Source organism: Biomphalaria glabrata, chromosome 9, assembly GCF_947242115.1.
Source record: "Biomphalaria glabrata chromosome 9, xgBioGlab47.1, whole genome shotgun sequence".
Lineage (NCBI taxonomy): Eukaryota > Metazoa > Mollusca > Gastropoda > Planorbidae > Biomphalaria > Biomphalaria glabrata.
In genome coordinates, this window is record NC_074719.1 from 33,746,084 (window position 1) to 33,772,248 (window position 26,165).

The 26,165-nt window shown below is 33.0% G+C and overlaps 1 protein-coding gene and 2 long non-coding RNA genes across 3 annotated transcripts in view; 2 read left to right on the top strand and 1 right to left on the bottom strand.

Moving 5' to 3' along the window:
- Positions 1–2,404: 2,404 nt before the first annotated feature.
- Positions 2,405–26,165, top strand: part of LOC106073650 (uncharacterized) — a 34,263-nt gene continuing 10,502 nt past the window's right edge. The window contains exons 1-6 of the mRNA XM_056040875.1: positions 2,405–2,459; positions 16,586–16,684; positions 17,948–18,065; positions 19,294–19,395; positions 19,499–19,782; positions 23,930–24,026. Coding sequence (XP_055896850.1) covers positions 16,586–16,684; positions 17,948–18,065; positions 19,294–19,395; positions 19,499–19,782; positions 23,930–24,026 — 700 coding nt within the window. The 5' untranslated portion in view covers positions 2,405–2,459. The remainder of the gene's footprint in view (positions 2,460–16,585; positions 16,685–17,947; positions 18,066–19,293; positions 19,396–19,498; positions 19,783–23,929; positions 24,027–26,165) is intronic.
- Positions 4,263–6,145, top strand: LOC129928130 (uncharacterized). The gene is made up of 3 exons (XR_008779746.1): positions 4,263–4,622; positions 5,096–5,205; positions 5,986–6,145. It is a non-coding gene; the product is annotated as an uncharacterized LOC129928130 (long non-coding RNA).
- LOC129928131 (uncharacterized) lies at positions 8,990–11,406 on the bottom strand. The gene is made up of 3 exons (XR_008779747.1): positions 11,087–11,406; positions 9,706–9,773; positions 8,990–9,358 (listed from the first exon to the last, which is right to left on the bottom strand). It is a non-coding gene; the product is annotated as an uncharacterized LOC129928131 (long non-coding RNA).

Sequence of the window (26,165 nt, forward strand, 5' to 3'; positions counted from 1 at the left end):
AGCTCCTAAACGATTACATATAGAAGCTTCAGTGGGTAATGTGTTTATGTTGTCCACTTGTCTTTGTGAGAGGTATACAATCAGATAGAGCCATCGTTTGTCTAATACATGCCTAACGGCTGTCTGTGTCTGTCTATCGAAGTTGTTAGTGAACGGATGCTGCGAGTGTGGGGGAGGGGCTGGCTGGGGCTTGTGACCTTTGGTAATTTGCATACGGGCGAAATGACTCTGGATCAGAAGAATGTTTTTTGGACATTCCGATGGTCTAGAGGTTAGTTTCGCTTGGTGGTTATCGCTAGGCGATGGTGTCGAATCCAGTGTCACAGGTTCGAGCCTCGGTCATTACATGCCCTTATTTTCGTAGCATTTTAATTCACTACTTTCTCTCTTAAAAACTTGGTCCCTTGTGCTGTTATTCATTTATGTTTAATATATGTATGTATCATGTTTCAGCACCTAGCTTAATTGGGTTGCGCACTTTAATTTACTGACAGTGAACGGATATTTTAGAATGACGACATACACTTTGGGTTTAGAGGTTAAGATTGACTTTTAGAAATCAGTTACCGCTAGACTCGTGAGATGATAACATCATTCTATAGTGACAGACTAGACTGTGGCCCATTCTGTAATAAACGTTTGTATGAAGCTCACCTTGAGTCAACTTGGTCATTGAGTCTGTGTTCCTGTTAGTACCTTAGTCTAAATAATCATCTGACTTACACATGCATCAGTTACAATAAACATATAGTTCGTCCATCGTGGTTTGATGATGACCACTTTGTCATCCAGAGGGCTCAGAGCATTGCACTGGGGTTTTCTCCCTCCTCATGAGGCTGGTGATACCTATGTTAGCCGCGAATGTTCGGCTGTACACTGGGCAGGTTATTCCAGCTGGAGCTAGTGTCGTGGACCTTGCTTTTCTTTTGTGGCGTTTTTCTTCTGCCAGCATTGTTCTCTTTTCCTCGGCAACCTGTGCGCCAGTTTTCACAACGCAACGCCATGATACTCTGTCATGTGCCTCTGTCTCCCAAGTGCCAAGCTTTGAGGGTGTCCCTGTAGCGCTTTCTTTAACCACATTGCGAGCGCTTTCCTTCGCTTAGCTGGCCATATAAGAGTCGTTTAGGGATGCGGTGGTCTTATATTCTGAAGACGTGTCCTGCCCATCGTAACGTAATACTACTTGCTTCATATAAGCCCACGTACACATATCGCTACTTGAGAGCACTACTACTACTTAGCACTACCTGCTACTAGTGCTTTATTCTACTTGCTTCGTATACGTCCAATTATACTAGCAATTACTTCTACTTGATAATACAACAACAGATACATCCAAGATTGCAACTTACTGCTTCCTGATAATAATAGTGCCCATGTTAGATTAGTTCTGCCTGCAAAACGTTTAGTACCCAAGGTAGCCTGCCACCCACATTGCTGTGCCCCCAACCGACTTCAATGACTTTGGATTTATACTACTCAAGCACTGAGTCACCGGCGACCCTCTACACGCTAGAGCGCCAACTCTCTCCCTTCCATATTTTTTTTATCTTTTACGTAAATAAACATCTTGTAAATTATTAATTTTTTGTCTTTCTCTATTTTCTGTTTGTTGCGTGTCTGTTTCCTATTTATCTTTGATGATCTTTGATCAAACAATCATCACATATAAACAATACACGCAGGTAACCACCATATTTAAACTTTATTTCTTCGACTTGATTGTCTGAAAATGAATTTGCTGAAACTTTGTTTATCACACTTAGGCAATTATTTCTTTTTGATCAGCTAAAAATGAGGCAATTTACTTTGTTACAAAATCTATGCTTTACCATGTAACCTAGAGATTTAGCATCATTTCATATTAGAAAAAGCAAATAAGTTAAAAAACATAAGATGTATAACAAAAGTTTTGCTTAACTTTTCTTACATGTTATGCAATACTGCAATATCAAATGTCTGAACGTAACCATTCGAAAAGTTAAACTGCAAAGACTTTTTTTGAAGGCTAATAATATGCCGTTTTATTAAAAAGCAGCAATTGAAAACGACTCGACGTGATAAATGGTTTTCCTAAACTGTAAGGACAATTAAAAGATTTTCTATACATTTTGCTTTATACAATGACATTTAGAACTATGAGAATTTATAAACAACCTTTTCGTCATTAGGGGGCCTACAATAACTTTTTTTCATAAAAAACTTGGATAAATATTACTTTTCCTGGTAATTAATGAACCAGGTACTTAAATGCAAAAAAAACAAACACAAAAACTTTTTGTTTGTACATTCGCATTTGCAGAGATAAGAGATAAGCTTGTCAAGTCTATACATATTATAGACCTTTAGATCTGTATGACTAAAGTGTAATTTCAAGTGAAAAATAGGAAATTACCGATATTATTTGTAAAGTCTCGTTTAACAATGACACAAGTTCATTTCAACTAAACTCAAAGAAAGTAAGTATTCCATTTTCAGAGACGAAAAGTCTTTGAGCTAATAATAAACTTGTTTGTTTGTGTAATCTTTCTAAGTGTATTTACAGCGATATATTTTGAAATTGCAATAAATTATTGTCTATGATTCTAAGATAGGCATAATAAATCCTCCATATCTTGTTATGCTAACTCTTCATCATAAGTAAACCATAGACTATATATTACATGGACTGCCAACACTAAGGTAACTAAGAATAAGTTCCATTCACCGAGGCGTCCTTGGTTGCATGGTAAATTGACTTCCGGTAGAATTTGTTTACTATATAAAGAAACCAATCCCGAAGATTTTTATCGCCACTTTTACAGCAAATCATAAATGGAAACTTAATTGTCATATACGATGTTACAGAGGTAAGTGTGCACAAATCAATTTGTGACTTAGATCTATGACTATAAAGCTTTGTAACTGATTTTCTTAGCCAATATAGATAATTAGCCAAGCCTGTATTTTGTGTATTTTCTTGTTTACGACATTGATTGTCTGCTAATTGGTGCTGCCAGTTTGGATTATTTGTTTTTCTTTTTTTTCATCACATTTGATTATTATTATTATTTTTACAATGTATATTTTAAATGTGATAAGCGATTTACTGTAAGAGTCAATACATTTTTGAGAGTGTCATTTATTAACTTTGTATATAATGGGTGATATAGGCCTAAATTAAGTCTGTGAATGATTCAGTCTAAATAAAATAACAATATAGTGAGTCAATAAGCCTACAATCTTACATCTTTACCAACTTTTGTTTAGATCTACAAATATTTTTTTATTCAATTTGATTTTAATTTCAAGATAATGTGCATTTTTATCTATAGTAATGGAAAATCAACCATACAAAAAATGAAATCAATGATGTATGTATGACTAACTGAAAAATCTGCATAAAAATGTCGGCCTTCAAGTTTTTAGTTGTTGTTTTTTTACTAACTAGAATCCCAAATAACATCCAATTCTTCTAAAACCTATAAAAAGATCTGTTATTGTTTTGAATAATTCTTCGCCCAATAAAATTTTAGAATCATTAGGCTCTACTTCAATAGAAAGTGATTGTACACATAAACATGTAGACTTTCACCCAGATGTAGTGACCTATGGCTATAAACTTTATCTACAAATACGACCGTACACACAACTATATATATATATATGCCCCTTTTTTAAGTTGGTAAAATAATAATTTGTTTTATAAAAATCTGGCTATGCCTATAGTACTCTTAACAAAATTAAGACTAAAAATATTATGAACGTCGAGTTGCTAGATTCATCATCTTTGTGTGTCTGATAAACCCAGAGAATCAAGATATAGAATCTATTTAGGCCCCCTATTATATAGAATCTAGCTCTAGTCGACTCTAGACTAGTTCTAGGATAAATCTCAAGTCTAGATGATCAGCTTCATCTTACCTTGATCATGGCACGATCAACATGATGATTAATCATTAAATTTTATTTAAATGATTAATCTGACTTACTCAGTTACTGACTTGTTAACTTAAACTTCGTCTTAGCCTTAGCTTCTTCATATGTGAACCTTGAATGGAAGTGCTTGGCTCACAGATCTACTTTATCTTTAAAAACGACTCTAATCTATATCTAGTTTATATCTATATTTTATATAATAATAATAGACTCAGGCTCTAATACTTATAAGATCTAGAATCTGTATCTAGATCTATTTCTATACACTAATTATACACTACAGATGTAATGTTTCTGATGAGCAATACTACTGTCTACAGCCATTGCCCATTAACATAGGCCCTACTCATGTACTAGATCTAGCTATTTTGATCACAACTCATATCTTGCCTAGATATAAACAACTGTACTAGATTGGACTAGACATTCTAATCGGTTCTATTTTCGTTTTTCATTATTCTCACATATTCTAGTAGGCAATAGGTACCAAATTGTGCTATTTATTCACTGTAGATCTAGATCTTAACTTTTCTCTTAACTACCAAAGAAGTACACAAAGGATGTTGAATGGTACCCAAAGGGCTCTAATTGCTACCATTCAATGTGTGGAATCAAGTATTTACCCAGATACTGCCACAGTATGTTCTTATTGTTTTCAAAGGAGTTTTCACACAGTGCCAGAAGCTGTATAAATACATTTAACAGTAAGTTTTTAAGTAATTAATCATTTATTTTTAAACGTTATGTAAGTCTATTTAAATTGTAAGAATCCATGTGCTATTTTATTTAAAGCTAATTTTCTCGGAGAATATTTACACAATATTATTGCTATGTTGTAAATAAAACATATTATATTCCCTCCAGCCTGTGCAGTGTAATTTTTAAGTGATAATTGGCTCATGCAGGCCAATACCACTCTTTTGATATCTAAGGTGTTTTCCTTCAAAGTATACTTTCTTGCATAAAAATTAAATATATTATGCAACAATTCAAGAAGTACAGATTAAGCAGTTATCTTGGTGGAAAAGGATGTCAGATGATTTGAGAAAATGCTTAAAGAAAGTCTTTACATAATTCTTTGAATTAAGTCACTGTAAATATTTTGGAGATTTAAAAAATTTAATTAGAATTTTATTATTGCTCACATTAAAAGCAATTGTTCTTTTCTTTTTTGCAGGTGTATATTTCAAGAAGAAATGATGCTTTCTTATTCCTAAGAGTTTATCAATAGGATGGATGCCACAAAACTCACTTGTTATGCCAGAAACTCTTCCTACGAAACTTCCAGTAAGTAAAAAAAAAAGGAAAGTTTCCCTTTCAGACCTTGTGATCGATAGGGCAGATGATGTAAAGATCATCTGCTTCTGACATCTGTTGACTACGGTTAATGAGGGTGTCATGTGGCCAGCACAATGACCAACCTCCTTTACTTTCTCCAACTAATGTCAGGTACCCAGTCCCCGGTTCGGAAGCCAAGCGCTTTACCGCTAAGCCACCAGGCCTCCTTCCAGTAAGTAGGGCAGCTTAAAATTCAATAATTTTATCTTAGTGCGAAAAGAATAAAAGCAGTCTATGAATTCTCCCTTTAAATTTGCAAAGATATGTTTATAATTTAATGTATGCAGTAAAAAATTATGTTTCAAACACACAGTACAATATTCAATGACTCTATTTGGGTTACCTCAGCATGCTTGTGCAGAAAATGTCCTAAAGTTTTAAAAAAATCTGTTCCCTTCACTTTCAAGTGCATTTAATGATTCATTAAAGTTTATAAAATTCTGAATATAATGTCAAATATTAAATATTGTTATTATTATACTATTCCTTTTTTTTTGTGTAATATTTTTGTTTCATAATATGTTCCCATAGCATTTTTTATGTAAAACCTCTAATATACTTTACTATACTCCTAATATACTTTTTAAGCAACTGTTTTGTTAGATGTTTTCAGAATTGATTTTATCCGTAAAGGACTTGAACATATGGAAGTTTGGTACTATATGAAACTAAGATTGAATTGGTGACTTGTTATGAATTTAATGTATGTTGTTTCTATTCCATCAACAGTACTAGAATTTGTCCAGTGCCTGTGATCCTCTGAGTTGAAGGAGAATGTGCTCCATAATACCTATTAGGAGCTTGCTGATAGCTGGAAGTTCATGAATACTATGTTGTTCTTGATTTGATGATTCTGAAAACTACCATTGCTGAAGACTTGAGCATTATTTCTATGATTTAAAAAAATCTTTTCAGGAAATATTGTGTTTATAATATTAAGAAAGTGAAGATAATATTGTTCTAACTAATATTATTGACTTATTAAAATAGAAAGCACATCATTACCAATATTCACTTGTCAATATATGTTAGCATTTTCAATTTTTAGTTACATGTTCAGACTATTAAATTTAATATTTAAATCAGTGGTTCCCAAACTTTTTTGTCTCGTAGACCCCTTGCCATGTTTTCTTATTTTCGGTAGACCCCCTGCGTAACTTATATTGCATTTTTGCACATTAATAAACTAATTTTTAAACTAATTTCTAACTGCAGTGAGTCGAAGAGTGAAAAAGTAATGTAGAGCTACATGTACATCATAAGTTAGAGAGATCTATCTTTTTTTTTACAGATATAATTCAAATTTAAACCAATTAAAATAACAATTAATATGTATTGCTGGAATCACCATACAAATTGGAAATGGGTTTTGTTTTGCATGTTCATCATCCGTTTCTACGGATATTGTTTCATAAAGGAATTCGTTCTTCTTTGAAGTAGTCCTTCAAACATTAAACAATAATTAATTAATTTGCCTTAAGTATCATTGTAAAAGTGTTCGCAAAGAGCAGTCTCTCATGTATTTCTTGATCTTTCACGTCTGGCTCAAATATTGAGCCTGCGGAGCTGTTTTCACAAACAAGAGAAAGGGCAAAGGTGAGTTACTGGCGCCTAAACCAGTAAGCTTCGGGCAGGAGGGACTCATTAGCCTTGGCTTGCAGCCTACCTATCAGAAGGAAAATGGAATTCAAACCTCTGCTGCTTTGCAGCTATACACCCAAACATGGGAAAGGTTTCGTGGGGAAAAATATATAGCTGAAGGCCATTAGGCAATTTGCAGCTTTAATGCTCATCACACCGATGTGCCCTTGAACTGTAGTGTTACTAAAAGAAATTCGTTTCATAATATCAGATGAAGGTTTGTGTAAAACAGTTTTTAAAACTACTTCAAGAGCTGATAAAATCAATGTTTTATCTTTAGTGTTTACTGTATTTGGCTATAGTTTAAGAGATCTTGTAAAAAACACTCACAAACCACCATCTTTTCTATTTGATGTTGAAAAAAGATTTTGTGAGTCTATTCTGAATTTTTTTTTTCACTTTTCTCTTTTTGTCAGGGTGGCATAGTCTCAAATAATCCTTGAGTGTAATTGGTTTCTTATGGCCATAAAAGGCTCTTATTATAGACAACCGCTTATTTAACAAGGAAATAAATAATCAACGCTTTAAAATCAAGATTTTTTTTTGTTAAACATTACTTACATGTAGACAAAATTATCTATTTAAATAAGTATTGAAATTAAATACAACTATTTTACTTTTGAGTTTGTGGATAAATATTTTTAACTAAAGTACAAATCATTTATAAGTGTTTGAAATAGTTACATTAATGGGGTGTGAACATTAAAGTCATAGACCCCTAATTTACTTTTTCACTTTTGTAGACCCCTTGGAAGTCTTCGTAGACCCCTGGGGGTCTATTTGAACCACTTTGGGAATCACTGATTTAAATTATAGCAACTTTCTCTTTCAGTCAAGCTTAAGATACTGTTACAAATGACCAGTGACAGGAAGAGGTTAACGTGTGACCCCGACGAGATAACACAGCAGCGGCAGTTCCCTGGAATGTACATGTATAAAGAGAGACAGGATGTGACGTGTCCTTACATGTTATTCCAAAAAGGTACTAGCAATGTCCAGTGACAGATAGAGGTCACAACTTGTGACCCCGGCAAGATGACACTGCAGCCGATGTTTTCTGGAATCTACGTGTATAAACAAAGACATGATTTGACGTTTCCTCACGTGTTATTCCAGAGGATATTAGCCGTGTTTGTGCAACTTTGGACAAGCGATTAGGGACTCTATATAAGCCTGAAAGTTAATGTGAAAGTCAGTCGTATGGAGTCTTGAGTGAGTCGTCGATACTGTTGTCTACTGTGCAAGACAGCAGAAGAGAGATGTTTACGACTAGATGCAAGTTAACTAGGGTAGAGTTAACTGGAATGGACTACTGTCGTTAAAGTCTATACAGCGAACTACAGTGGACTTGAGCCGTTACAGTAGATACAGTCGATGTAAGACGTGTGCGGCTCTGATTCGGTAGACTTGAATACGACTTGGTTCATCTTAGGGAGACCTGGAGCGACACTGGGAAGTGTGTCGTTGGTCTGTTCTGTGGAATACGGCTCGATGCAAGTTGAGAAGAGATGAATTGCAACGAAGTGAAGAGATGAATTGCAACGAAGTATAGCTAACTGTAAACTGACAGATATTGTACAGTCTTCTACGCTACATGTTACAGTAATGTTAGAGTTAATAGTCATTAAAGTTATATGAAGCTGAAAGTTGAGTCGTCAAGTTCTTTGCAGTGTTTTTATTTGTGTGTCTACTAGTACATTTAGCCAGAAGATTCAGAAATACGTAACAATACATTCCTGTAAAAAGTCTATAATAATAAGTTAATATCGATGTAGTATTGTTCAAACATTTACAAGTTTAATCATCTATACTTCACAAAAAAAAAGTGTTTGAATGGTTTTCATTCATTCATGGCTGCCTGGTCGTGCGGCTTGGGCGCTGGACTGTCGTTTGGATTTGCCGAGGGTTCAAACCCTGCCCGCTCCCATCCTCCGTCGTCCTGCAGGAGGTTTGGACTAGGAAGTAAACTATCTTTAACTCTGAAGGAACATCCGAAACATGTCAAACATTTTACAAAAACATTTGTTTGTACATCAAATAAGTATTAATATAATTATCATTTTTAAATGAAACATTAAATACTGAAGCTGACCATTTCAATTTCTAATGTAGGTCTATTCTCATTTCATAAAACAAACAGAATATTATCTCAAATTTCATCCCTTCATTGTAACTGTAACTGGCTTCATAAAAAAATGGACTGATGACTGGGTTGACTATACATTTTTGTATAAATAATGCATCAATGAATTTAGCTTATATTGTTCTTTTCCTCATCTTAAAATGTGCTGACTGATAATTTGCTGTTGCATTTTGTTTTCATAAGTCATTGACACATGATACTCTAAATGACAAATATCTTCTACTCATTACAATAGCACATTTCCATGCTGTTTGTCTAAGTGGAAGCAGATAAAATTTGTTCCTCTATTTGCTGTACAATCTCAAAATTCATGAGCAGCTGAAAAAAAAAGAAAAGAAATTCAAACTAGTTTAGACATGTTATAAATATATATATTTGCTAATAACAAATGTAAGACTACTTTATGTTACAACAATGGACAGCATTTTTAAAGCTGATTTCAATGCCATCACAGGAAATAATTTTTTCTCTACAATTAGGCCTGCTTTACTGATTTTTTTTAAAAATGTAAATACATTTTACGCATAGGATTAAATATAACATGCACTTAAGGTGATTTTTTACCTATTATTTCACTATGAAAAGTAATTTAAAGTGATACATGTATGTTTTTTTTTTAAATTACAACACACAATGTTATTGGAAAAAATAAAAAAAAATCTCACTTGTAGTAGATCCCCTTCAATTTGAAAGTTAGTGACAATCAAATCAGGTTTGTGGAAGTAGTATGCTCCTTTAGTTAAAAAAAATGCATTATAAAAAGTTTTCGCTTTAATTAAAATTTCTCTTGGGTGACTTGAGTTGAAAGTAATAGAAATATGAACTTCATTTAGCAATATGCTCACACTAAGCAGAAGTGGTTTTTACTAGTGAAAATTGTCTGTCCAAATAAGCTATTAAAACTACTGTCAGCTTCACATGATAGGAACTGTAAAGTTTGACAGTTCTTACTCTAAGACTTTTAGGTACCGGTATTATCTATCAAGAGCAGGGTAAAACAAGGATGGGTTTTGGCCATCAACACTATTCGGAAATGTTTTGTCTGTAGGCCTACTCTCATAGCGCCTTGGAAGATGGAAGATCCGCAGTAGATCGGATGGAAGGCTTGACCAAAACGAGGAGACAACATATCCTGATTAGGGAACTGATGTTTGACGACGATGCAGCTCTCACTACCGTTCGCAGTAATGATTACAAAGGCTAGTCATGCCATACTCCGACAGCTGCAGGTCACTAGTTCAGTCTTACAATAACTCACCAAGACAGAAAAAAGGGCATAAAAAGTCAACATCATCAAACTCCATTTGAGTGAGGGCTTGAGAGGCTCAAATCCTCTCTTGCAAAAGCCCTGGACAGAAACCCTGCTGTATTGCGTAGTGCATACATGTCACCATACAGGTCGAGAATTTTTGGTTTCTCTGACCTGTTGAGACGGACATCAGCAAGTCAGGGGCAGTCAAACAGAATATGAGGCACGGGGGCACCGGGATTCGAAATTTGGCCAGAGCCGTGAGAAACATGAGGCAGCAGGACAGTGGCCTGTCCTGCACTGTGTTATAATAACTAGCCATAAAACATCACAGAATTTACTTTTTCTATTTTATCATCGACACCATATATAGGCCAAACATATTTTTCTTACATTTTTCAACTCGGAGAAAACTTTACAGCTAGACTTATTACCTTTACTTTAGGCCTACACATAATATATGACTTTCTAAAAACTTGTAAACGAAAGGTCATTTTAGCCTATTATAGTAAGAGCATATATATCTAAATGTACCTGGTTATCCTTCTGAATAAGTCTTACTATTTGGTTTATATATATATATATATATATATATATATATATATATATATATATATGTATATATATATATATATATATAGGCTATGCTCTCACAAGAACCTCAATTCAATCAATGTCGTAAACAAGAAAATACACGAAATACAGGCTTGGCTAATTAGTCTATATTGGCTAAGAAAATCAGCTATAAAGCTTTACAGTTATAGATCTAAGTTAGAAATTGATTTGTGCACACTTACCTTTGTAACATCTTCTATAACAATTCAGTTTTCATTCATGATTTGCTGTAAAAGTGGTGGTAAAAATCTTCGGGAATGGTTTCTTTATGTAGTAAAAAAAAATCTACCGGAAGTCAATTTACCTTGCAACCAAGGACGCCTCCGTGAACGGGACATGTTTATTGAAAAATATAGGCTTAGTGCGTAGAGTTGGCAGTCCATATAATATATAGTCTATGAAGTAAACCTATTTGAAAAAAAGTTACGTGAATCGCCTTCGAAGTTGGATATGAAGTGTCTTCGGAATATGGTTCAGCCATAACTTATATTAGTATTACAGTCGTTTCTCTATTATTATTTTAAATCTCTATGCCAGCCGATAATGCCAGACGTAATCATTTTATAATGATCATTTTTCGTTTTAAAACTGTTTTAATTTTATCTAATTTGGGCATTCTGCTGAAAAAAATCCCTAAATAGATTAAATCAACTTTGAGGAATGAATTTTTTTTTGATGACAACAAATTTCCTTTTTTAAAAAAAAAAACATTTTGTCTAAAACTGGTTTTCAAGATTATAATAACAAGGTGACTTACACACACACAAACTATTACTCTAGTTGAGACATTAGAATCTGTAACCAACAAGTATAATAGAGTGAGCGTTCTGTCACAGCTAAATCTAGATTCTATGACATAGACTATAACTATGTTAATTTTTAATAATACTATGTAGACTAGATTAAATCTCTACGGACTACTGTCACTTCAACACTTGTCAGTACTGATTACTAGATCTAGTGACATTAGTCTAGTATCTCTTCTTATCTACTACTCTAACTCTAAATCTTCTTTTTTGAAGTAAAGTCTGTATTTTATAAGATAATATAGATCTAATAAACGCTAGATTAGATCTAATCCGGTGATTATAAATATTCTATATATTAATGATTAACCTAATAGGCTTGTCCTTTGAGCGTCTTGGACTACGAACGTAAGAACACGCTATGCTCATTTTCTTTAACGTTTTGAACTAAAAATTTGAAGCGATGATATAATTATGGAAACAATCAACAACAAAAGAAATAGATCTAGATCACACACACACACACACACACACATATATATATATATATATATATATATATATATATATATATATATATATATATAATATATATATATATATATCATGGGCGTAGCCAGGATTTTTTTTCGGGGGGAGGGGTTGGGGCCAAGCACTATTTCTGGTATTGAAAGCCAACAAAATGAATGTTCTGAGGTATCTACAGTAAATTTTCCTGATATTAAAAAGTTTTATTTCAAGAACCTAAAATGCTATTCTTACTGCCTTACTGGCGCCAAGTTGTACTAGGATGTCATCGCAACCCTTAAGTATGCGTAATTCATTTTGTTGGAGAACATGTCTTGCAAACCTCATGCGACGCTCTGTCACAACCTTACTAAGAAGTCGACTCCCAATTCGGGATAGGGTTTCCTTGATTTAGACCCGATCTCTATAACTGACTCCTAAAATCTATGTTAGCCATCTTTGTTGAGCCACATTTAGTGTTTTTCAATTTCGACAGATGACTTTTCAATGCACTTTATTAATGGAGAACCGCCACTGGTAGAAATGTGTAACCTCTCTTGAATACGCTCTTGGAATTAGGTGACTGTAGTTTGCTTTAGATTTTATATCGAAAAGGGAAGCTTTATCGTCAAAATCATCTGTTGTGGATTTTAAACTAAAAAATCTCTGGAGTTGTTTTTTTTATTGAATTCAAAACACCATTTAGCTATGGCCATAGTATTTGGTAACTGTAGTTTGCTTTAGAATTATTTTTTTTAAAACTCAAAACCATCTGGAGGGGTTTTAAACTTTTAAGAAAAGCAAACTGTAGGAGAGGGGTTTAAACTCAAAACCCCCAATTGGCTTGGCTACGCTCAAATAATTTTTGTGTGTAATCTGTTTTTTTTTATATTAAAGAGGTATTTTTTTAGCATCAAACCCCGCTGAAAGGGGGTTTAAACTCAAAACCCCTTTTGGCAACTCTCATAGCATTTTGAGTGCGTTTTTTATATTGAAGAGTTTTTTTTTAGCTTCAAACTCCACTGGATGACTTTGACTACACTCATGGAATTTTGAGTGTATAATTTGCTTTGTTTTTAATATTAAAAAGGTACTTTTTACCTTCAAACACCGCTAAAAGGGGTTTAAACTCAAAACTTAGTCGAAACCCATTTACCTACGCTCGTAACATTTTGAGTGCGTAATTTGCTTTTTTTATATTGAAGAGGTTTAGCTTCAAACCCTACTGAAGAGGAAAGGGGGGGGGATTTCAACTCAAAACCCTTAGGCTACGATTATAGAATTTTGAGTGTGTATTTTGCTTTTTTTTTTATTGAATATGGGGTTATAAAATCAAAATCCTCCTAACTGTGCACTTGGAATTTGGGGATAGTCGTTTCCTTTTTTTTTTGTTTTTGTTTTGTTATTAGAAGAGAAGAATTTAACTGCCAAAAAACCTGGTTGGGGTTTTGAAGTCAAATCCCCCTGGTAGGGGAATTTAAACTCAAAACCCCCAGGTAGGTGTTTAAACTCAAAACCCCTAATAGGGGTTTAATCCCCCTGGTAGGGGGTTTTAAACTCAAAACCCCTTGGCTGCGCTGGGGCAAGTGATGGTATAGTATTAAAATGTCACCCAAAATAAACAAAATCAAAGCAAAAAATCAATTACTGAATTCCGGGGGAGGGGGGGGGTTAAACCCCAACCCCCCCCCCCCCCGGCTACGCGCATGATATATATATATATATATATATATATATATATATATATATATATATATATATAAATATATATATATATCATTCATTGACCTCATTCAGTGTGAAACGACTATTATGGTTTATCTCAAACTTTTTTTTTATATGGCTGTGGAGCCCTATTTTGGAGGGACACTCCTGTCCACACACATACGTACATATATACATACATACTGTTAGACACCTTATTTATATAGGTTAGTTATTTAGCGACGCACCATAGAGGACGCATATTGAACGGGACTAGTGACGTTTGGGATATGTTGGGTTAGAGACCGGAAAATCAGTTAGCGATAGAATACTCCAGGGTAACGACGTGTTTAGTGACAGAGACTTCTACTGTGGCCTTTTATCAGAATAAATCCATGTGAAATTGTTCATCAGAGTTGACTACATCTCTTCACTCGTTAAAAACAGATGTGCCTGTTTTTGTCTGACTTGTTGGTCAACTACACGTAATACACCCGAACAATTTCATCCAAACGCTTGCAGAGTAATTGGTTGACTTCAAGACAGCCTGAACTAGCAACATCACAATACATACATACATACATACATACATACATACATACATACATACATACATACATACATACATACATGCATACATACATACATACATACATACATACATACATACATACATACATACATACATACATACATACATACATACATACATATATATACATATATATATATATATATAATTCTCTTCTTCCCTCAAGAGTTTTGTTAAGAAATAAAGGAAAGTCCACGAGAAAACAAGAGTAGTGTTCACACTACGGATGACTGGCTGCGCGATGGACTGTCGTTTAAATGTATCAAACTCTGCCCGCTCCCATCCCCCTTTGTCCAGCGGGAGGTTTGGACTAGGAACTAATCTAAGTAATCTACTATGTATATATAAATATGTAAATAGCAGGGCCGGACTTACCCATGGTGGGGCCCTAAGCGAAACGGATTTTGTGGGGCCACGTTTGAGTAGGGAAGCGGATAATAAGTGATATTTAAGAGTTTGTATTAGAAAATAAATTCCTCTATGCATTTTATTCATTCTTTACTACATTTAGAAATATTTTACGAGTCTTGCGTGTAGCGAAGTCCTACAATATATCATAATAATTATGTTTCCTACATAGATCACGCTCAATAGCAAGAATTACTAAATGTTTCAATCTATCTTTGAGAATTGTTGACCTCAAGTAATTCTTCATTAGTTTAAGGTGCGAGAAGCTTCTTTCACCAGACTACACAATTACGTCTGATGCATAATGTCGCGCGTAAGATTGGCGTTTTCCATATTGAATGACACCCAAAATGACAATTTTCGTGTATATATTTCCGTATATTATAAGAACTTTTTCGTATATTTTGCGATTTCGGGACATTTCCAGGAGCTCCTGGTAAATCGACAGGAGGGCGCGGGAAATCTGTTTTGTTATAAAATGGTTTAATTTAATAATTTTTACACCTTGAATTAGAGCGGGTCCTATGAAAGAGCGGGTCCTATGAAAGTGCGGGCCCCACTGCGCTCGCATAGGTATCAGTGGCCTAAGGCCGGCCCTGCTAAATAGCGGCGTATGCCACGACGCCGGTCGACTATCTATATATAGTTCTCTTCATCACTCAAGAGTTTGGACGAGAAGACGAAGTAAAGGAAAGATCACTTTTTTATTTCTGCGGATAGAGTTATCCCATGAACTTTACGAGCCTTGCGTGTAGCGAAGTCATACAGTATATCATTAAAATTATAGCTAGCAATAATTACCAAATGTTTCAATCTATCATCCTGAATTGTTGAACTACAGTAATTCTTCATTTGTTTGAGGCGCGATAAGGTTCTTTCACCAGATTCCAAAAGTACGGGATAATGCCGTTTTTTTATAGCGCCTAGGATTGTTATTTTCCTTATTGATTGACACCCCAAAATGACAATTTTTTCTAGATCTATGTATTTCAGGAGATTCGTATTGAGTTTTCTAAAGATTTAAATAATTTCCGGATATTTCCAGGACTTTTTCGTATATTTTGCAGTTTCAGGAGATTTTCAGCAGCTCATGGTAAATTGACAGGAGGCCGCGAAAATCTGTTATAAGTTATACATTGGTTTAATTTAATAATTTATAACCTAAAATTAGCGCGGGTTCTATGAAAGTGCGGGGCGCACTGCGGTCGCATAAGTGCGGAGCCCACTGCGGTCACCTAAGGCCGGCCCTGCAAAATAGCGGCGTATGCTACGCCATCGGTCGACTAGTATACTATATATAATTTGTGTCCGAAGAGCTTCAATCTCGTAGATTGATTTTGCATGAAACTATTTCCATCTCCAAGTCTATATATTTTATGTCTATGGTCTCGACAAAATATAGTGTCAAGAATAATAGAAATGGTTACGTTGTTCCTTATTTGGTATGTATGGTGTATTGTAAGCTAGGGTCCTTTAGGGTCCTAGAAACATAAGCAATTGTCAAAGGGCTGCTCTTACTTGATTCATGTCAATCGAAAGTTACCGTCAAGCTCAGTAGTTACTACCTTTATTTTCATTTTATTCGTACATAGTACTAAAAATGTTGCAATTTTTAAACTGAAAATGTAAATAATGTTTAACTTAATTATACTATAGATGTACCATCTTATACCAAGATCGCATACATTCGTTTAAAAAAAGTCTACATGATTATTTGCATCTAGATGAAGTCTTATACAGAAATAGAAGACATTGTTTCGAAAGTACAAGAATTAGCACAAATAAAGAAACTTTTATTAAAAGTATTAGATGATATTGAATCGGTAAGTATATCAACACATATTTGGCTGTGTAAATATATCGATATACCCCCCACCCCCACTCGACCGACCCCTCCCCCCATTTGTATACGAATTTATGACGCATGTTAATAATATATACTAATTATTTATATTTCAACCAATTTATATATTATTTGGCATCATACGCGCCCCTCCCCCACGCCATAATCTTTCGAGTGGGGGGCGATCCAATTTATTTGTGGAAATCACAGATTGTTAACAGAATCATTTAAAAAATATTTATATGACTAAAACTTGTTTTTGATACTTTAACCAATCTTTATATTATGTCGTTCCCCTGTTGGCCGATTGGTTGCTGGTTCCCATCTGAGCCATTTGAGTTGGGGGGGGGGCGTCCTATAGTTATTGAGAAACCATAGTTTGTGAACAAAATTAGTTGAATCACGATATAACTTCAGAATAATGACTAGTAAAGTTAATTTAAATTTATATATAAATTTATATATGTTTTTGGTAAAAATTTTTGATTCATCTTTAATCTAAATAATTAGTCATACAGCAAATACGTAAAGGATTTTTTTTTTATTTAAAATGAAAATGTCTATGTTATATTAACTAAGAAGACTTTTAATTTAAAAACATTCAGAAAGAGGAGACGAGCTTGTTTTGGTGTTTAAAATCCATTTGCACAGTCTATACGTTTCAAGCTCTACTTTGAAGAAATTTATTATTGAATTTGAATTATAAACTGTTTTATTAGTAATAATTGTATATATGGTGTGCGTTTAATTCTTTGATATTTTCTATATTGGAATTTAAAAAGTTATTATTATTATTCATAAAGATGAATTATGTTGTCTTTTTTCACTTGAAGAAGGATACTAGACATATTTAAAACATTGGGTCATTAGATATAGCTACAGAAAATTCCAATACTTATTCACCACACCATTTCCATAGTAACAAGTATATAAGTTCAATTGTGGGTTTAATGGATTGAATATCCAATGAAATGTAACATATCTTTTGGCGACGAGGTTATACATTTGAACATTAATAAAGTAAAAAAAAAAATTACACCTGAAAGTGGAATTTTACTTACAATGCTACAAATTGAAGTCATATAATGATACATCAGAAGTATAATATAAACTATGACCAATGCAAAAGTTGCCAAACATGAATTTGAATGATATTTACCTTTTTTAATTCTATTTTTTAAATTCAGTTATGCAGACTTATTGTTGAAATAGATTTTTATTGTGTAGAACTATTTGAATTTAGGCCATGGAGAAATGTAAACTGTGGCTTGAAGATAAAGAGAATTTCAGTTACACGGAAATGAAACAATACATAAGTGACAAGGCCTCAGAAGCTTTACAAAAATATATCACTATAGCTGGTAAGTAGTTTTCTCCTGCATCTAGTAATGTACACAATTTGTGACTAGAAAAGCATCGAAGAATAAACCTGAAACAGTGTCCAATTAAAGAAACATTTTGACTTTCCGAAACATGCCGACATAGTATGACTCATGACGCGGAACGAGCTCGCGATCATCAAAAGTCAGAAGCTAACCCTGACCACAAGGGCTTTCAGCTATTGTGGTATGTAAAAAGTAGAATCCAATGCTAAACATAGCACGACTCACTAAATGCGGCCGAAAATAGAAGATCACTTAATTCGTTTAGCACCTTTTTTTTAAATTTCGTTTTACTTTTCATAGCTGTGTTAAACTTGAAAATAACCTAGGGCAAAGTCGTTTACATTGATCATAGGCATTTACTAACAATGAATAATGTACTAGTAGAGGAGACGAATGTTAAAATTACAGAATCGAAAAACATTTAGATTTAGTAGAATTTTTTTTTAGTTCGCAAACTTTTTAAAATGCATTGCCAACTCTAAATGACGAGATTCCAATCATTCTGTTATTGAAATAAAAGATCTAACAAGAATTTTTTTTTTCAAATACTTAAAAAAAACAAAAAAAACTTAAAGAATGTGTAATTCGTTTAAATCAGTCATGTAATTAAATTAATTAATTAAATAAATAAGTACGATTAGAAATATTTGTACCATTTGTTTATATTTTTTTTTATTTCATGATTTCAACTTTCTTAATGCGCTATGATCCTTCCACTTGTCTGGACCACTTGGGAAATGGGGGGGGGGGAAGAAGGATAATATCTGGGCGAATGTTACCGTGATGGCTTTTGAATGCATTAAAAAAACGTACGACTTAAATTCAAGCACAGTGCTCAAGTCTCCACAAGGAAATATTCAACTTATACCACCACATCTGTCAAATACAATTTCTGTCCATTTTTCGATACCAAATAAAATAATTAATAATCAATAGTTAATTAGCTAATTGGTTAATTTTTTAACTGATTCTTGTTTTGTATAGTCAAAGAAATATTTGTGCAAAATTTCAACTGGATCCGAGATAGGGTGTGGGAGAAAAACATGTACAAACATATTACCACAAAGATAGACAGAGTCAGTTGATACATTTTTGTAAAACCAATAGATAAATACATTGAAAGAGAGAGAGAGAGAGAAAAAAAAAGAGATAGCTAAACAAAATGAGAGAGATAAGATGAAAATGAAATAATTTTTTTTTTCAGGAAATAAAATTGAACGCATAGCAGGATCATCTCAGTCTTCAGAACAAGCTGGTATACGAAATAAAGATTTAGCTTTGGGTTTCTCTACTTTCAGCTCTTCTGGTAAACAGCCTTTTAAATATTAGTTTATTTAAACTTTACATATGTTTAAGTACATAAGCATGTCTACTTTTCAATGTACTAATCTTTTTTTTTTTTGATGTAGATAATCAGATTTTGCAAGAAAATTATGACAGATTAAATTCAGATGTCACGTTACAAAATAAACACTTGAAAAAACTGGAAAGAAAACTCAAAGATCAAGAAACAAAAAATAAAAGCATCGAAGAAATGACAGAAACACTTTTAAAGAATATGCATGTTTTAGAAGTAAAAGTTTTGGATTTTGATAAAAAATTTACTCAAGAACATTTTATGTCTGAACTACAAACTCAGTGTGAAACTTTGTCAACAGAATTCAAAGAAAATAAAGAACTACATGATACAAAGGCGAGATTATAAATTGTTTAGTTTATCTAAAGTTATTATATTTTCCACTAATTAATATATTTACCTATATGTGTTTATATTTTACTTGCCAATCATTTAATAGTTTGTAATAACATTACAGTCTCTTTAGACCCTAAGTTTTTAAACTCCATGCACTTACTTCATAAACAGCTAATCCCCAGACCCTTAAATGCTGAAAATCTCATTTTATAGACATTTAATTCATATACGATTGATCTCTTGAATCTTAATCTTCATATACTTAAAAGGGAAACTCCAATGGTATAGACAATTTTATGTTATAATATGTGTTTTAAGTTACAGATAAGGAATATATTATTTTTTTATTTTATCTCTAATAACAACTTAGTAATTGATGTTTTTCTGACGTAATTTTTATTTTGCGCCTCCAAAATGGTTAAATTTTTATCGGATTTCTATGTGACGTTAGAATGTCTTAAAGGTGTAGCCTACATATATCTGACTAGGATGTTAACATTAGTCGAACTATTTACTTTTTCGGCAGATAGGTGTTTTGTTGAAAATGCCTCCCCCCCCCAGTGTTAGTTATTATAATGCTTTGAGTAGATCTTAATGCTTATAGATGTAGACAGATCTCAGTAGTACCGACTGATTTGATGATATCTATTATACGCTTCGGCACAAGATGTGTGTTGCTAACATAAAATGTGTACAGTAAAAAGGGTGTACTTATATAATAATAATAATAATAATAATAATAATAATAATAATAATTTAAACCATTGATAGCACTAAACACGGCTCCTTTACCAACTACTGGGCGGCGCTTTGGTGAGAACTGGATCGAGGAAATCCAAACTAAAAACAACCTAATACCAGAAAAGCCTGATGAGGATTTCACAGCCGAGGAAGTCTCAGCAGCTATATCGAAAACCCACAACTGGACTGCTCCTGGGCGGACAATATACACAACTTTTGGCTGAAAAAACTTACAGCCATACATGCACCACTAACATCAAGTTTTAACGAGCTAATATCAGAACCGTCTTCAATGCTGTTAGAACTCACTGAAGGGAGAACATCTCTCCTCTCCAAAAAAGGTGACCCGAATCAACCATCAAACTACCGCCCTATCACTTGTCTGCCAGTTGCATATAAACTATTAGCCTCATTTTTTTTTTTAAAAAGTATAAATTTTGCTCTACCCATAAGCTACTAGCAGAGGAACAACAATGTTGCATTGAAGAGTCGATAGGCTGTAAAGTACAGCTAACTATAGATGATATTATATTGCACCAAGCTAATAGAAGAAATAGAAATTTACACATGTGCTACATCGACTACAAAAAAGCTTTCGATTCAGTTCCGCATGATTGGCTATAAAAACCCTGGATATTCATATAATCAACCCAAGAATAAAACAACTATTGAAAGTTTGTATGAATATTTGGAAGGTAAATCTGCCCCTTAATCGTGATAAACTAGGTTCTGTGCACATATGAAGAGGTATATACCAGGGTGACTCGCTATCTCCACTCTGGTTCTGCCTAGCGATCAATCCTCTATCTACATTACTCCAATACTCTACAAACGGTTTTAGGGTTGACACTAAATGTACTAAATGTGTGTCCCACCTATTATACATGGATGATCTATAGCTATATGCATAAACCGAGCAAAAATAACACACTAAAATCAAAACGGTAAAATGCTTTAGTGACGATATCTGTATGTCTTTTGGCCTGGATAAGTGTGGCATCATAAGCATTAAAAGGGGCAAGGCAACGAACACCAACATTGAATTTGAAGGCATCGAGGAATTGAACTCTGCCTCTATTTATAAATATCTTGGAATAAACCAGAGTGCCAAGATAAACCATACGAATTTAAAAAAAGGACTTTCTTGGTAAATATAAGCAAAGCGTTAATAAAATCCTTAACACCATACTGTCTGGCAGTAATCTCATCACTGCAATAAACAGCTGGGCCGTCCCAGTGCTCCTTTACACGTTCGGTGTGATCAAATGGACTGACACCGACCTACATGACATTGACAGACTAACTAGAAAATTACTAACCAAATTTCGATGCCTACACCCCAAGTCCTGCACCATAAGGTTATACCTGCCCAGGAAGGATGGGGGTCGTGGATTGCAGAACATCTTCAAATTGTGTAAGATGCAAGTTTTAAAAATACGATCAAAACTGCTCGCCTCCAGCAACAAATTAGTTTCCTTCCTACGCAAATATGACTCCGAAGCAACCCCTCTGAACCTACACAATGTTGATGCCAATGTCGGTTTGGACGACGTAGGGCATGAGATTCGCCAATGGGAAGAAAAAACACTCCACGGAAAATTTCCGGCATCATTACATGGGGACAACATCGACAAGGCTGCCTCCTTAACATGGCTCAAAGCAGGTCATCTCTACCCTGAAACAGAAGGCTTTGTTACAGCAATACAGGACAGAGTAATCAGAAGAAAAAATTACTCGTTCATTTCATACATAATAATAATAATAATAATTATTATTATTTTATTGTCCATATTGAAATATAGGTTTATTTTTGCCTCCTCTCATTAAAATCTTCAGAACAGTTTCTACTTTCATTTTAAAAAAAATTATTGACTTACTGTATAACGGAAAAACATAAGTAAAGTTTACTAACTCTTAAAAGAAAGAGATGTAGTAGATCTTGTAAGCAAAAAAAAAACGTTTTAAGAGTTGACAAACCATGCCAGTGTGTATTTTTTCGCGTGACCACTCAACAAACAATAAACACTATCGCGTGGCTGTCTTTCCATGACCGACTACACATAGCCAACTAAAGTTCTTGGCTAGCATTACAAAGACCAGTTTGTTAGAATCAGTCGGACAAAAGGTCTATTTATTTATAAGGACAGATGGGAAGAGGAGGGGTGTGGATGAAAATGTCTTTTTGTTTTTTTTTCAAATATCGAGTTGGTTATCCTAATAAATCTACATAACTTTACCGGTAAGTATCATAGCTATGTACTAGGCCGTCACTAAGCCAAACAGCCACTGTAAGAATAAAGCAATACGATTATAGATCTAGATTCGCTTTCAGTATTGTTGAGGTAAGTGACGTATGTTAAACCTAAAAACCAAAAAAATATCAAAGATCTTTTTCTTTGTTGTAGTTTTTTTTTTTACATGACAAGAATTTACTGTTTAGTTTATAAGAAATTAAATTTAAATATTTCTAAGTATTTAAATTACAAATGTTAAAATGTTTACTATTACAACTAATTACGCAGAATTTAAATATGTGAACTCAAATTTGAAAAACCATCGGAGTTTCCCTTTACTGCACAGACATCTAATTTTTAGACAAATAATGTTCATTTTTCCCCAGTCACTTTATACCCAGACCATAGACTTATATATTATATCTAGACTCGAAACCGGAAATAAATTCTTATCCGTGATTGATTGATTCACATATATATATATATATATATATATATATATATATATATATATATATATATATATATATATATATATATATATTATGTACGTAAACTCTTTTATCAGGCTCAAAGGAGAGTCACCCCACTCAATCTTTTCTGTCTTTGAAAAGTAATGATTTTTAGTTTTCAAAGTTTAGAAATAATGCAAAATCATTTCTCGGATATTCACGCCATTTTCTATTTATTTCCATTGAAATAATGTTTCAAAAATCCTAGATCAAAATAATTCATGTTGATTTAAATCATCTTATGTAAATTTAAATAGATTGATTACCTAGATCTTTCTAGATTATGTATCTAAAAATTGCAAAATAATAATTATGAGACGAGAGTACTCTTATTTTTGATGTTCAATTGCTAGATCTAGATCTAAAAATTAAATTATATGTTACATAGGTTAGGGTCGAAAAAAAACTTAACCTCTTTTAACTACTTTACAAAACAACGCCTTGATCCAACTTTCTAAAAAAAATTCACGACATTTTTTGTAGTGTTAAAGATATCCTGTCTAGATATAGTATATATAAGTCTAAGACCCAGACACTTGATTCCCAGACACGTAAATTTCCCGATACTTAAAAAAAACTTGTTTTTAAATATAGGACTATATAGTAATAATGCTTGAAACAATATATCATTAATAATAACATAAATAATTATTTTTCTAGATTAACGTTTTAAGCAACAAGTCGGAAATAATTGATCAAATGCATCAAGATAACTCGAACAAAATGGAAATCATCTTACAAAAACAAGATTATTTAGGTAAAAGGACACAATAAACTGCCAGATATTTGACTGTATTTTGACATGGCTTTATAATTAATTATGTTAGAATATAGAGTAATTGAAACAATCTTAAAATATAAAATTTATACTAATGCGATTTAAAAACACGGAACTTTTGTTAATAATTCGTCATAATTTGGTTAAATTATTAAAAATATCAAGATATGGAAACTATTATAGTTTTCTTTTGAACTTAAAATTTTAAACATTTAAATTTCAGTTAAATAAATTTCCACAACGGGAAAAATGTTTACAGTCCACAATAAAAAATCATATTTAAAATATTTACTTTTTATGTTACATTAAACATTGAACACTTTTCCATACTGACCGGATCCGAAGAGGTAAAATACCTTCGCCTTTTGGTGGTGGCTGCAGGAATTCGCTTAGAGCAGTGGTCTTACCACTGTCACCATGCCATCGGGGCTCCGAAACCAGATTTTCCGTTGTAGCTTTACATTTAATCGTTCTACTAATAATTTCTCTTTGAATCATACTTTCTTTATTAAGATATTGATACAGTATTATTATAAAATATATAACGGCTTGGATTTTTCAACGTATTGTATTTAGCATGTCTGCCGGAGTTTGCCCATTTCTGCACTATAGTAAAATAGAATTCATTTTGTTTTAAATAATGCATTTTATTTATAAAAATATTATTTTCTACTTGATACAGTTAGATTTCTGGTTAAAAAATTTCAGATACTATTAATATTGTTAGAAGAATCTATAATGCTTGTATTAACTTTACTATTGTACCAGATTTTTATAAAGTTTTTAAGTGTCTAAGCATTTATTTTATAAATTTAAAAAAAAGGCAAGCAGAAGCTATAATTTTATATTAATTAATTTATCTATTTTTATAATTGGATTCTTTGGTATATGCTTTTTACATATACTTAAATATTGATGAGTTATGTAATAAAAAAAATAATTAAATGAGTCAACTTTATAAAATTGTAGAATGAAATTACTTATTTCTTTCTTTTATACTACTATGTAATTTTTTTTATATTGCTAGAAATAGTGGTATGTCCAACTAACGGCCTTGCATCGCTTATCTACTGCATATACGCAAAAATGCCACTCATTGATTACTATTACTAAGCACCAGTTTGACATATTCGCAGCTCGACAAACGCAATTCGCAAAACAAAAATGCAAGCTTTCTATAAAACATTTGAATTTTATTTTCGGTATTTTAACAAAAGATCCCAGTCTATCAATAAAAAAAAAATAGAACATAGATTCCGCATTTTTAAAGCATTTCTTTTAAGTCTAAGTCTACCTATTTTTACATATTTTACTTATTTCCGCCTCATTTTATACGCTGTCTAAAAAAAGACCCACAAAACAAATCCTAATAGCATAAAAAGATAGACGTAGAGTCTTTTTCTTATGTGTATGTGTATTACTGGGGTGTTATAATGCAGGTCTTTTTTAATATCTCTAAAGAATTGTCTTTTTATTTTCTATTTTTTTAACTCTCATTATTTTATTCTCAACTTGTTCTATCTTCTAAATCATTTTTTTTCTTTCTTATTAAATAAACGTAAACCAGATTTTACTAGTATTAAAGTCTATTATATCTATAATACTTTTTTCTCTCCTTTGAAATATAAAGTTGTCATAATAATGTTGTTTTTTATTTTGGGAAATAATTAATGAACAAAATAATGTGTTTTAAGGAAATTATAATTATAAATGATTTAAGAATTACTATTTACAGGAACACATAAAGTGTAGGCATATTTTCCACTGTTTTGTAGTTTTATATTTTTGCTTAACTTTTTGTTATTGATCTTTGATTGTTGTAGCAATATTCACAGAACACTTAAATGTAAAAAACAATAATTGTATTTTCGTATTTAAATCAGTGGCGTAGCTAGGGTGGGGGGAGGAGGGGGGAGAATTTGAAAATCCCCCCGGGCCCCCACTTGAGAGGGGCCCCAAAATAAGTGTTTTTTACATTAAAAATTAAATATTACGCAAAATGAAGGGGCCCCAAAAAAGGTCAAGCCCCCCGGGCCCCAAGACGATGGGAAATTCCTAGTTACGCCCCTGATTTAAATACAAATTGAAAACAAATTGGCTTTCATCTTTTCATCATCT